Consider the following 12,445-nt stretch of genomic DNA (forward strand, 5'->3'; position numbering starts at 1 on the left):
CGCCTGAAACAACAAAAAAAGGAATTTCAGGGTCTCGAGAGGAGAGTTGCCCTCACTCAAGATGTCGACCCTTCGCGCTAAGTCGAAGGGTTTTTGTTTGCCCTTAACAAAGATGGCAGCCTTGCGCGGGCGTCACGCGTCCAACCCCTCAGTCCTCGCGAGAGCTGCGCGTGACGCGACCGGGGGTGGGGCCGAGGAGCGATGGCGGCTTCCGCAGCGGCGTTCGGGAGAGCATGGAGCCGGTCTGGGCTGCCGGGGAAGATGCCCCTCGCGGGGAGCCTCCGTAGGCAGGTGGGTGATGCAGGGAAGCGGGCGCTACGCCTATGCGGCGCTGCCCTGGCCTCGGGGTCATGACCTTGCGGGCCGGGACCCCAGGGACTAGCAGCTTGGTGCAGTTTCCTTGGCGCAGCTGTTGAAGAAGACGTTTTCTTTGCGGGGGGAGGGGCGATGAGGCCTTCCTTGGGTCCCTGGATGTTGGTGGACTACAACTCCCTTCACCCCTAGCGAGCACGACCAGTAGTCAGGGATGTTGGGAATTGTAGTCCCACAACCCGTGGGGACCCAAGGTTGAGAGAGAGGCCGGTGTGAAGTCCACCTGGGGTTAAAGAGTCTTTGGCTGCTAGGAGGACAAAGCCAAAAGCCTTTGGGGCACCTTGGAGAGATCTCAGTGAATATACTCACATCAGCTTAACATTAATCTTTAATTGGCTGTCACTGAAACTACTCCCCCGTGGTATAGCTCCACTGATCCTTTGCGACCAGTTGCAGTCAGGCTGGCAGACAGCAGTCCTGAACACTCTTCAGAAACTGGGTTTTGCCCCTCAAGCCCTTCTAAATCCGGGCTTAAGGTGCCCCGACTACAAAATTGTAGTAATCAAGAGACATATAGCTGCACTGGCAGCATATCTCTTTTTTCTTGTATCCAGAAATGCAAGAAGGGCTTTTACACTTGCCAGAAGCTCAGCTCTGCCCTCGCCGGTCTTGGAAGGATCCTTGAAAAAAGGCCCATTTGTTGTTGTTTAGTCGTGTCCAACTCTTTGTGACCCCCTGGACCAGAGCACGCCAGGCACTCCTGTCTTCCGCTGCCTCCCGCAGTTTGGTCAAACTCATGCTGGTAGCTTCGAGAACACTGTCCAACCATCTCGTCCTCTGCCGTCCCCTTCTCCTTGTGCCCTCCATCTTTCCCAACATCAGGGTCTTTTCCAGGGAGTCTTCTCTTCCCGTGAGGTGGCCAAAGTATTGGAGTCTCAGCTTCAGGATCTGTCCTTCCAGTGAGCACTCAGGGCTGATTTCATTAAGAATGGATAGGTTTGATCTTCTTGCAGGCCATGGGACTCTCAAGAGTCTCCTCCAGCACCAGAATTCAAAAGCATCAATTCTTCGGCGATCAGCCTTCTTTATGGTCCAGCTCTCACTTCCATACATAACTACTGGGAAAACCATAGCTTTAACTATATGGACCTTTGTTGGCAAGGTGATGTCTCTGCTTTTTAAGATGCTATCTAGGTTTGTCATTGCTTTTCTCCCAAGAAGCAGGCGTCTTTTAATTTCGTGACTGCTGTCACCATCTGCAGTGATCATGGAGCCCAAGAAAGTAAAATCTTTCACTGCCTCCATTTCTTCCCCTTCTGTTGCCAGGAGGTGATGGGCCCAGTGGCCATGATCTTCGTTTTTTTGATGTTGAGCTTCAGACCATATTTTGCTCTCCTCTTTCACCCTCATTAAAAGGTTATTTAATTCCTCCTCACTTTCTGCCATCAAGGTTGTGTCATCTGCATATCTGAGGTTGTTGATATTTCTTCCGACAATCTTAATTCCTGCTTGGGATTCATCTAGCCCAGCCTTTTGCATGATGAATTCTGCATATGTTAATTAAGCAGGGAGACAATATACAGCCTATGCCCAGAGAATTTGCACCTGCCCATTGGGGGATATAAGAAGCTCCGAACACATATTTCTTAGATGTCCCTTTTAGGATGTGGTAGAAACCATTGACCCCCTGCTGGTGAGGCTTGCTGACCTCCCAGTAAAGCAAAAATTTGATCTTCCTCTGTTAGTTAAAGATCACAAGACGACCCGGATGGTCGCCAGATCCTGCGCACAGATCTGTAGGCGCAGACCATCCCCTGATTCAAACTAGTTTGTTAATAACATTCCCAAACTCTGATCCACGGGCGACTCTGGGTCATTTCTCTATGGTAGTCTGCCTTAAAATTTTTATGTGTTTATATGCCTACCGCATTTTTAAACTTAAAATCCATTGTTATGTATTGTTTTAAATGTTTGTTTTGCTTTTGGGATTGTAGTTCCATTTGTGTTTCACGAGCTTGTCTCTGACCGTAATAATAAATTCTATTCTATTCTACTAACAGTCTGATCAATTTATGTATTTAATAAAATTTGCCATATTATATAAAGGCGGGGAGTAATTCAAATAGGCCAGAGCTTCCTTAGCAGATGTATGTGAAACATGTGAAAATGGCATGGATTATGTGGCGCTATATTGATGGAGGGGTTTTGTGCAACCCCTTCTTTCCTCCTTTTTATTTCATTTTATATGTTTGTATTCCTTCTATGAAGCGCAAGACGCGCAAGTCTTAAAGCAGTTTACAAATGTGCAACTGTGCTATAAAATATACAAAAGTTAAAATGCTTGGGGGAGGAATTAAAAGTGCTTCAACTTCGTAAGCACCTGGGTAGGTCTATCTATATTATGTATATTATTTACATCTGCTGTCCATCAACATATGATTCACTCTTTCTGCCCTATTGTGTTTTATTGCTTTCTAAACTATGCCCAGAATTAATAGATTATTAATATATGTGCATGTGTGTAGATAGAAGAAACAGTTATAAAATTATAAAAATATACATATTAAATGCACACAGTGCCATACTTGTTTCTCCCATGTTCCCCAGTTTATTCTCAACAACCCTGTGAAGTAGGTTAGAATGAGAGACTGGTTGCCCAAAGTTGCCCCACCCTCCACCCAACCCAAAATAATTTTTTAACTTCGAACTATGAATACATCCTGCTCCCTAAAACTTACAAAAGAGAGAAAATGGTTTTACAACTGAATTTTGATTCCCTGTAAATTTAAAGTGGTTCCCCCACCAAAAAAAAAACGGAATCAGACAGCGTTGATAACAAATCTGAGGAATTTGTTCCGCACATGTTCCTGTATATCACACAAGTAGTTGTCTTCCTAGCAAGCGCCATTGTCAGAATGCTGATTCTGAAAACTTGCCTTCCAGATCCACAGAACGTCCGTTCCATTCGTGTTGCTCAGAGTTAAATCTCCTTTTGCCCCTCACCCGCGACCTCAAAACGGCTGCCACGTTCTCCTGTTGAGGCCCACAAACAGATGTCAAAGCACAGCAGCAGCTGCTGGCACACAGGTAAGAGCAGCGTGGTTGCGAAATTGGGAAGGTGACGGTGGAGGGTTGCAAATGAAGGTAGCAAAGAGAACCTAGCAGTTGGGAGCTGAGAGCGTTCAGATTAATCAATGCTAACTTGCTTTCCTGCCTCTTCCTTCTTCAGGTTCTTCAGCCTGTATCCTCCCCGCCACTAGAGGGCGCTCTCTCTGCGGGGGACCTTGCCCAGGCTGTCCAAGAGCAGAGTTTTGCAGAACTGGGCCTGGGGTCCCACACCCCGGTGGGTCTGATCCAGAGCTTCTTGGAGTCCCTCCACGTGGATATAGGGCTGCCGTGGTGGGGAGCCATCATGGCAGGTGAAGGGGCCTGCTGTATTGGGAAAGCGGGTGGAGATTTAGATGTACCTTTGGGCTGGCAGAGAGCGTCGTCAGAGTGGGCACTTTGGCTCTGTGGCTTGGGGGACGCTGCAGCCGGGAGGGGCCAGAGCTTGGCAATAGAGTCTGAGCTTAGCACTTGGCAGGTTACATGCTCTAGCCAAAAATTGTGTACAGCGCAGAGAGAGACATGAGGTGATACACGCACACCCCAAACACAAATTTTGTACCTCAAGCTCAGTTCCCTAGTCTAGAGCATCTCTTGTTAAAACGACGAGGTCACTGGTGCTGATGAGAGAGAAGCTTCTCTGCCAATGATGCTGGCTTCAGCCAGAGCAAGCATTACAGTGGGACCTTGGTTCCCAAATTTAATCCGTTCCGGGAGTCCATTCAACTCCTGAAACAGTTCTGGAACCAAGGCGCAGCTTCCAATTGGCTGCAAGAGCTTCCTGCAGCCAATCGGAAGTCACGCCAGACGTTCAGCTTCCAAAGAACGTTCGTAAACCAGAACAATCATTTCCAGTTTTCAATCGTTCGGGAATCAGAACGTTCTGGCTCCCAAGGCGTTCTGGAGCCGAGGTTCCACCGTATTGGGCTGGATAGACAAATAGCCAGATGCAGTGCTAAGCCACCTCTGCTCTTTCCCCGCTGTGACTCGGCCCCACAGAGAAGGAGCACAGCAGGAAAAGTGCAACCCATTCTCTGAGACGGAGGCCGCAGCCAGACTTTGGGCACTGGGGCCAAATTCAGCTTTCCAGGCTTCTCTCTTCACCCCTCAGGACTCCTTCCCCAAAGCCCGCACACCCTCACCTGCCCTGCTCCACATTTCTCTCATTCTTTGGCTTGACTGGAATGTGTCCTCTAGCTCGCTTGGAGAGATGTAATGTAGAAAACCTCTGGGTTTAATAAGGCAGGCTAGTAACCAAAATGTGTGGTCCCCTAATGATCACCACTACTGCCTTCTGGGTAAATGATGCCTTCAGCCTCTGCAGGAGAAGTTTGCCCGCCTACCCTTTTTGCGCAAGCCTCCAAACAGAAGTTGTTGTTGTTGTTGTTTAGTCGTGTCTGACTCTTTGTGACCCCATGGACCAGAGCATGCCAGGCACTCCTGTCTTCCACTGCCTCCCGCAGCTTGGTCAAACTCATGCTGGTAGCTTCAAGAACACTGTCCAACCATCTCGTCCTCTGCCGTCCCCTTCTCCTTGGGCCCTCCATCTTTCCCAACATCAGGGTCTTTTCCAGGGAGTCTTCTCTTCTCATGAGGTGGCCAAAGTCTTGGAGTCTCAGCTTCAGGATCTGTCCTTCCAGTGAGCACTCAGGGCTGATTTCCTTCAGAATGAATAGGTTTGATCTTCTTGCAGTCCATGGGACTCTCAAGAGTCTCCTCCAGCACCATAATTCAAAAGCATCAATTCTTCGGCGATCAGCCCAAACAGAAGTACCCGGGTGCATTCTGAGTAAGGTAGTGATTTCTGGCATTGCATTGTGGGTAACATCGCAGCCATTGCACTTGGGAGTAACGGGTGTCCTCCTCTCTCCCCACCAAACTCCTCAGGGACGATTGTGGCCCGTTGCTTGGTTTTCCCACTCATCGTGAAGGGCCAGAGGGAGGCAGTGAAGCTCAACAACCACATGCCGCAGATTTCAGAGCTGACCACCCGCATGAACGAGGCCAAGCGCTCGGGGAACAAATTTGAGTGTGAGTATGGGGCAAGGTGCAGGGCTCTGGGGAAAAGGGGCACAGCTGGGGTTGCAAACAAACCACATTGGAAAAGACCACGTTGAATGAATCAAGGAGGTGGTGCTTGGGTTGCTAGGAGGAGACAGGGCTGGGGAGTGGAGCTCCCAAGGAATAGGGTTGCCCGCATTATGTCAGTAGGTGGGACCTGATCTGTAGGGGAGGGCAAGGGGCTTGTAGAAGGAGATTGTGGGCGATAATCTCCTTTGCCTTCCCCGCAAATCATTCCGCTTTTCTCCCCCAGTTGCCAAAGCTTATACGGACCTGAACCTCTACCAGAAAACCCACGATGTCAACCCGCTACGAGGATTTCTTGTTCCCTTGGTCCAAGTGAGTCTCTGCCCCACTGCTAGGCCGGCTTGTTTTTGTTCTGTTTTTACATCCTGCCCTTTGCCTGTAGACTTCAGGGCAAGTCACAGCAATTAATGCAAGCTCCCAGATACGAAAGTCAGTTGAAAGAAGCTTCCCACCCCGAATTTCACATCTGTGTTGTTCGTTTATTTATCTCTCACTGTATTTATTTGCCACTTTTTACACCGGGGTGCCCTGAAGCGATTCATGCGACGCAAATAGAAATTATGGGGGGCGGGGACCATGAAAGCGTCAATAAATATAAATATTTAAATTGTGTGTGTGGTATATGAATATTGCTCCCAGTTCTGCCTCCTCCCATTCTCACACTCATCCTCTCTCCCTTTCTCTCTCTCTCTCTCAGGCACCCATTTTCATCTCGTTCTTCATTGCCCTGCGCAAAATGGCGGAGCTCCCTGTGCCCAGCCTTCAAACTGGGGGTCTGTGGTGGTTCTCAGATCTCACGGCTGCCGATCCCTACTATGTCTTGCCCCTGACAGTGACCGTCACCATGTGGGCCATCTTGGAAGTAAGTCTTTGGGTCCCTCCAGAGGTCCTTTTGTTACTGCCTTCATGGATACAATGGATTTTGACTGGGGAGGTGGAGGCACCTGCCTGCCCACATGTAACATCACATCGCTGTCAAATTTGGCTCATGTGGCCAATCTGGGTTAAGAATCTGGCCTATGGAGCCGATAAGGTTCTCCACCGCTGGTGTAGAGGAAGTAAGTTAGGGAGACCCTTCTTCTTCTCCTTCTCCATAACGTTTGAATTCATGGGTACCCAACAAAGCTGAACATTTGAACCTCCAACATTTGAGCTGCTCCAGAGGAAGAACTGTGTGGGGAGAGAGACTTTCGGTTCCTCATCAGGCAATGGCTTTTCCGACTGCCTTGCCCCACCCAGTCTTTCCCAGACTATGACTTTGAAAACAGCAGCAGCAGCAGCTGGGAAGAGAGGAGTTCAGGGATATTTAAAAAAAAAAAAAATAGCTTTATAAGTTGTGCTTCGTTGTTTCTCAATCTGATCCTTTTGTGTGGTTTTGTGGTATTTTATGCGTTGAGATTTGCTGTTATTTTTATTGATTTTAGATTGGTAATTCTTTATTGTGGTTGAACTATTTGAGTATTATTTGCTGATGTTTAATTTTGCTGTTTACTGTTAGGGATTGTTGAATGTTGCTTTGTTTGATATAAGAGGTTTATTTTAAAGTTATTGTGACTTTTATATTGGATCAGATTGTTACTGTTTGATGTTTTATTATGTTTTTATGTCTTGGAAGCCGCCCACAGTGGCTTGGACAACCCAGCCAGATGGGCAGGGTATAAATGAAATATTATTATTATTTTATTTTATTATAAATATACAAAGGAAAGTGTTTTTTTCACACAGTGCATAGTTAGGCATTGGATCCTGCAAGAGGCAATGACAGGGGGATTAAGAGAGGTTTGTGGAGAACAAACCTCTCTTTGGGTACTAGCCCCTATGCTGTGGGGGCAGAGGGTGTGGGGAAGGCAAATGAATTAGTGGACTAATGAAGAAATTTGAGGTGTCTGCATATCACAGAACAAATAGGAAATAAAGAGACCAGAGGCCTCATGGGCTCTGAAACAGAGCTTAGACAGGAACAGATGTGTGAATTGGTTTGGTGCCCCTAATATTATGGGTCTGTATTAGACAGGGGTAGCAACAAAGACTATTTTCAGTTGTTTACAAGATAGTAACCACAATGAGGGCCCTGCTGGCAGTCCCAGCATCAGCACCCAGAGGACAACCACAGCTGATGCCAGCCTCCCAGAAAAAATAGCCAGCATATTATTTTTATTATTCCTTAGCTCCTTCATGCAAGAACCTGTGGGGAAACGGCTTGCCGGTGTAAACTGTGTTATTTTTACTGTTGTTAGCCGCTCTGAGCCCGGCTTTGGCTGGGGAGGGCGGGATATAAATTTATTATTATTATTATTATTATTATTATTATTATTATTATTATTATTATTACTGACGCTAGCGTGAGAAGAGAATAGATCAGTGTTTCTCTGGTCTGTCCCTAAAGCTCCGAAATTGTCCCACCCAAAGGAGATTGTAAGGAGAAAGCTGAATGTTAGGAATTTGCTTTATCCCAAAATAAATTGGGGGGTTGGGGCCTAGATAATAAGGCTGCAGTCAACCTCCTAAAGCCAGTTGTTGGAGGGATGGGATCCACTGCCAAGGGCGCGAGGCTGTGGCTACCTCTGGATCGTGTCCCTCGCTAGAAATTTTTCCCACCCCCACAACTTCAAAATTCCTGCTTGGCAGAAAACCTCATGTAGGAGAGGACAACGCAGTGAAAAATGGGGGAAATGGCAGGAGTGTTAACAGTGTCCACCTTCTCTGCAGCTAGGAGCAGAATCCGGAGTGTCGAACCCGAACCTCCACCTTATGAAAACCGTTTTCCGGGTGATGCCGCTCGCTATCCTGCCTCTCACAATCTCCTTCCCGACGGTGAGACGCCGCCGCAGGCAGATTGCGATTGCTTTTTATGTATTTCCTGCGAAACATCTCGTGGCCGGTTCTGACTTGCCCTGCACAAACCCATGTTCCTTTGTCTCAGCCTTGGCCCCCGTTTGATTCAGAAACCTGCAGGGAGTACTCTGTCCTCCAGATGTTGCCGAACTACAACTCCCATCATTCTTTGCCATCGGCTATGCTTGCTTGGGTGGGATGCAGGTGGCGCTGTGGGTTAAACCACTGAGCCTAGGGCTTCCCGATCAGAAGGTCGGCGGTTCAACTCCCCGCGACGGGGTGAGCTCCCGTTGCTCGGTCCCTGCTCCTGCCAACCTAGCAGTTCGAAAGCATGAAGTGCAAGTAGATAAATAGGTACCGCTCTGGCGGGAAGGTAAACGGCGTTTCCGTGCGCTGCTCTGGTTTGCCAGGAGCGGCTTAGTCCTGCTGGCCACATGACCCAGAAGCTGTACGCCGGCTCCCTCGGCCAATAAAGCGAGATGAGCGCCGCAACCCCAGAGTCGGTCATGACTGGACCTAAGGGTCAGGGGTCCCTTTACCTTTACTTATGCTTGCTTGGGCAGATGGGAGCTGTGGGGGACTTTCCTGAACTTTTATCACCTGGAGGGGGACCCAAAATGCCTTTTCCTGTGGGGCTGCTGTTCCCACTTCCTCCCCACTGACCCCCAATTCTCCAGCCCCTCTCATGCCACAGGGCAGCTGTCCTGTTGCAACAGGATGGGCCAAGGAAAGGGGTTTTTGATGCTCTCTCTTTCCCTCCCTGTAGGCCGTTTTCACCTACTGGCTGACATCCAACCTCTTCTCACTGGTGCAAGTGGCCTTTCTGCGGTTGCCGGCAGTTCGCGCCCGGCTTGGCATCCCCGAGCGGGTGCAACACGACCCCAGCCTCCTACCTGCTCAGGGAGGCTTCATAAAGAACTTCAAGAAAGGTGATTAAGGCAGCACGTTGTTTGAGATGCAGTAAGGATAGTGGGGGTTTTTTAAAACGCACGTTCTTACAATGTCCTACAGTTATTAGGTTTGGGGAGAAAGGAACAGATTACATCAATATGACTGTGCTGGAAAAATTAAAATTTTCAGAGGAAAATGTTTTTTTGAACTACATACAGAGTTTGATAACTGGGAAACATAAATGGTCCTTGCCCCGTAGTAGGTTAAAAATAAACATATATGCATTTGGATGGTAATAATACCTATACAGTCGTAACTTGCTTTTCGAACAACTTAGTTCTTGAACATTTTGACTCCCAAACGGCGCAAACCCGGAAGTGACTGTTTTGGTTTGCAAACTACGTTTGGATGAGGCTTCCGCAGCTTCCGATTGGCTGCAGGAGCTTCCTGCAGCCAATCAGAAGCCGCGCTTTGGTTTCCGAACGTTTTGGAAGTCGAACGGACTTCTGGAACGGATTCCATTCAACTTCCAAGGCACGACTGTATACTAGATAAATTACACATAACTGTAATTGTTAGCTCTTATAATGATGTAGTATACCATTTCCCACTTTTTATTTTTACTTAAAAACAGAAAACGAAAAAGAAAGCTGACTTGGGAGGAGCAGGGTGGCTGAAGGCTGCTGCGGTGCGAGGGAGGGGATAAGGGATTCTCAAAGGCCTCCAGCTCCTACGGGGTTAACTCACTTGCGTCTCCACATGCCCCCCCTTTTCCAGGCTGGAAAAATGCACAGATGGCTCAGCAGCTGGAAGAGAGGGAGCGGCGCATCAAAAACCACCTGAATTTGGCAGCTAAAGGTAATCCTTCACCCCCTCGCCCTCACTTGCCGCCATCCACAGCTGCTAGGCCTATGTGCCATCCTTTTCCTGCAGGGAGCAGGGGATCCTGGGATGGGTTGTTCCTTCCACTTGCTCTGCCCAGCAAGTCAATGTGCAAATCAGAGGTCACTACTTTTCCCAGTTCTCTGCTGTCATCTTGTCGTTTGAGAAGAGGCAGTTATCTCAGGGCGGCCCCCCTGGCCCTTTCTGCAGGTTCTCGACTGTTTCGATACGTCTCCTATTCATAAGTTAGCGGTTCTTCACCTTCATCTCATTGACATTTATTTCACTCGAGCCTCTGCAGTTGTGTTAGCAACTGTGGGAAGGTCAGCCTCCCACATGAGTAAGTGACATATAATTTGAATATTGACCTGCCAAGTGGAGCAAGGGGAAGGGACAGCCCGTTCCGGGATTCCCCGCCCCCCCTCCATTCCCTGCAGAAAATGGGCCTTCACGGCAGGTCCAGGGTAACATTCTGTGTGCTGCTAGCATGGGCGTCCGCAGGAATAGTTCCTGGGGTGAGAGGCTCGTTCTCCCAGTGGGAAAATAAAAACACTGAAAGAGGAAGGGTGGAATGAGTAGGCCGATCTATAACTAAAAAAATGAGGAAAACGCCTGTACATTTTGTCTGAGGTGGTATCAATGCTAGAAGTTCAGAAAAAAAAGAAAAAAGGAAAGGAAAGGAAAAAGAAATATGGTGTGCTAAGAACCTATTTTTTGCCATCAGAATACGTTTTGCAAATTACACGTGGGCTTTTTGATCCTACATAATGGAATTCTGATCCCCACATCTTAAAAACATGGCACTGGGGGGGGGGCGTACAGAAAGGGCAGCCGAAATCATTTGGGCGAGTGGGACTAGCTGCTTCTCTGAATCCCCTTCCCTCTTAGAAAAGCCTGCGGTATTTGTGGCTTTTCAGCTGAGCAAAATGGCAACTTCAGATATGAGGAAGGAGGCGTGATCGAGGTTTGCGGAGTTATGGGTTGGGGAGAGCAAGTTTCTCTCACACACAATAATAGAAACTCGGATAGACCAGTGAAACTGACTTTGTGGTAGCTTCAGGACAGGCAGAAGAACTCAGAGCGCATGATTAACTTATGGAACTCATTGCCACAAGATGCGTTGTGGGCTAGTAGCTAAGACAGGGGCTGGGGCATCTGTGCCCCACCAGGTCAGAGTGGACTCCCAGCTCCCCTCATTCCATGCTGTCAGTCATTCTGGCTTGGGATGGTAGGACAAGTTGCCCACCGCTTTGGTCCATCCTTCGGGTTCAGACTCAGGATGCTACTGTATCCTGTTAGGGAACATGAGCAGGGAGGGGCATGGCCTTCAGACCCTATTTGTGGGACTCCCAGATGTGTGAGTGGGCTGCATAGACAGATGTTCTGATTATTCAGCCCGGCTCTGCTTGTGTTTATTCTGTTCTCGACACAGTTCCCTGGTGGGGGCTGACAAGTCTCCTTGCCCGCTTTGCGGAAACAAACTAACGAAGCGTGGGCTTCTCTTCCACTCAGGGCCGCTGCGCCAGACCTTTTCCCACAATCCTTTGGAGCAGCACCAGCCAGGTCCTGCGAAGCCGCCACCACGAAAGAGACCCTGGGAGGACACCTTAGGCTGAGCGGCAAGCGACACCAAACCAAAAGACTTTGCACAGGGAAAAGAGCCTCCTTCTCCTTCCCGCCTCCCCACCCCTGGTCCACGCCTCTTGTTTTCTGAGACTAGGTAATAAAAGGATGTGGAATTTCCTCCTCCCACATTTGGTGCTTCCCAGATTTTTCTCCCGCAAAGTTTCCACACGGGAATGTAGACAAACAGAAGCTGCAGGAGTTGTAAGCCTTTGAATTTAGGATGGAGGAACCCTCCAGTTTCTGTTAAACTCCTGCTTCCAGCAGCCCCCGGGTTAAAGGTCAGGAATGATGGGAGTTGTAGTTTCAAAACAGGTGGGACATGGGTTCCCTATCCTTTTTCTAGCTACTGGAAGTGTGGGCTGCAAGAACGGAGCCCAACCCAGGAGGGGGCTGTTGCCTTATATGCCTCATTTGTTGGCTCCCTGGCAACATCCAAGCAACCCTCAATGAGATGCAGGATTAGTACGACAGACTCCTTGGTCTGATCCAGCTAGGGGGCTTCTCTTGTAGTCCTGGCATGCCAGATCCCTGCCCTCGCTTTCAGAGGGATTAAAGCAAACTTTCAGTCTTTCAAAAGCAACTTAGGCCATGAGCCTGGGGCAATAAAATAAAGAGCCCTGCGTTGGGTGAAATATTCCCTCATGGCAGGAGGTTGGACTAGATCAGGCATAGGCAACCTTGGCCCACCAAATGTCTTGGGACTACA

General features: G+C 48.7%; 1 protein-coding gene across 2 annotated transcripts; it reads left to right on the top strand.

The window, feature by feature from the left end:
* Nucleotides 1-163: 163 nt before the first annotated feature.
* OXA1L (OXA1L mitochondrial inner membrane insertase) lies at nucleotides 164-11,856 on the top strand. 2 transcript variants are annotated; one of them, XR_014504352.1, is made up of 10 exons: nucleotides 164-291; nucleotides 3,256-3,399; nucleotides 3,542-3,731; nucleotides 5,305-5,448; nucleotides 5,732-5,817; nucleotides 6,203-6,367; nucleotides 8,215-8,544; nucleotides 8,904-9,269; nucleotides 10,009-10,089; nucleotides 11,626-11,856. XR_014504352.1 is itself a non-coding variant. In XM_083410536.1 (10 exons), the coding sequence occupies exons 1-10, from the start codon at nucleotides 202-204 to the stop codon at nucleotides 11,727-11,729; spliced, it is 1,272 nt and encodes a 423-aa protein (XP_083266662.1). In that variant the 5' UTR covers nucleotides 164-201; the 3' UTR covers nucleotides 11,730-11,856. The 2 variants fall into 2 exon arrangements, 1 of the variants encoding a protein (XP_083266662.1); XM_083410536.1 differs by having other exon boundaries at nucleotides 8,215-8,319; nucleotides 9,107-9,269.
* The last annotated feature ends 589 nt before the right edge of the window (nucleotides 11,857-12,445 follow it).

Source organism: Podarcis tiliguerta (genome assembly GCF_965153285.1).
Source record: "Podarcis tiliguerta genome assembly, chromosome: 13".
Taxonomy (NCBI): Eukaryota; Metazoa; Chordata; class Lepidosauria; order Squamata; family Lacertidae; genus Podarcis; species Podarcis tiliguerta.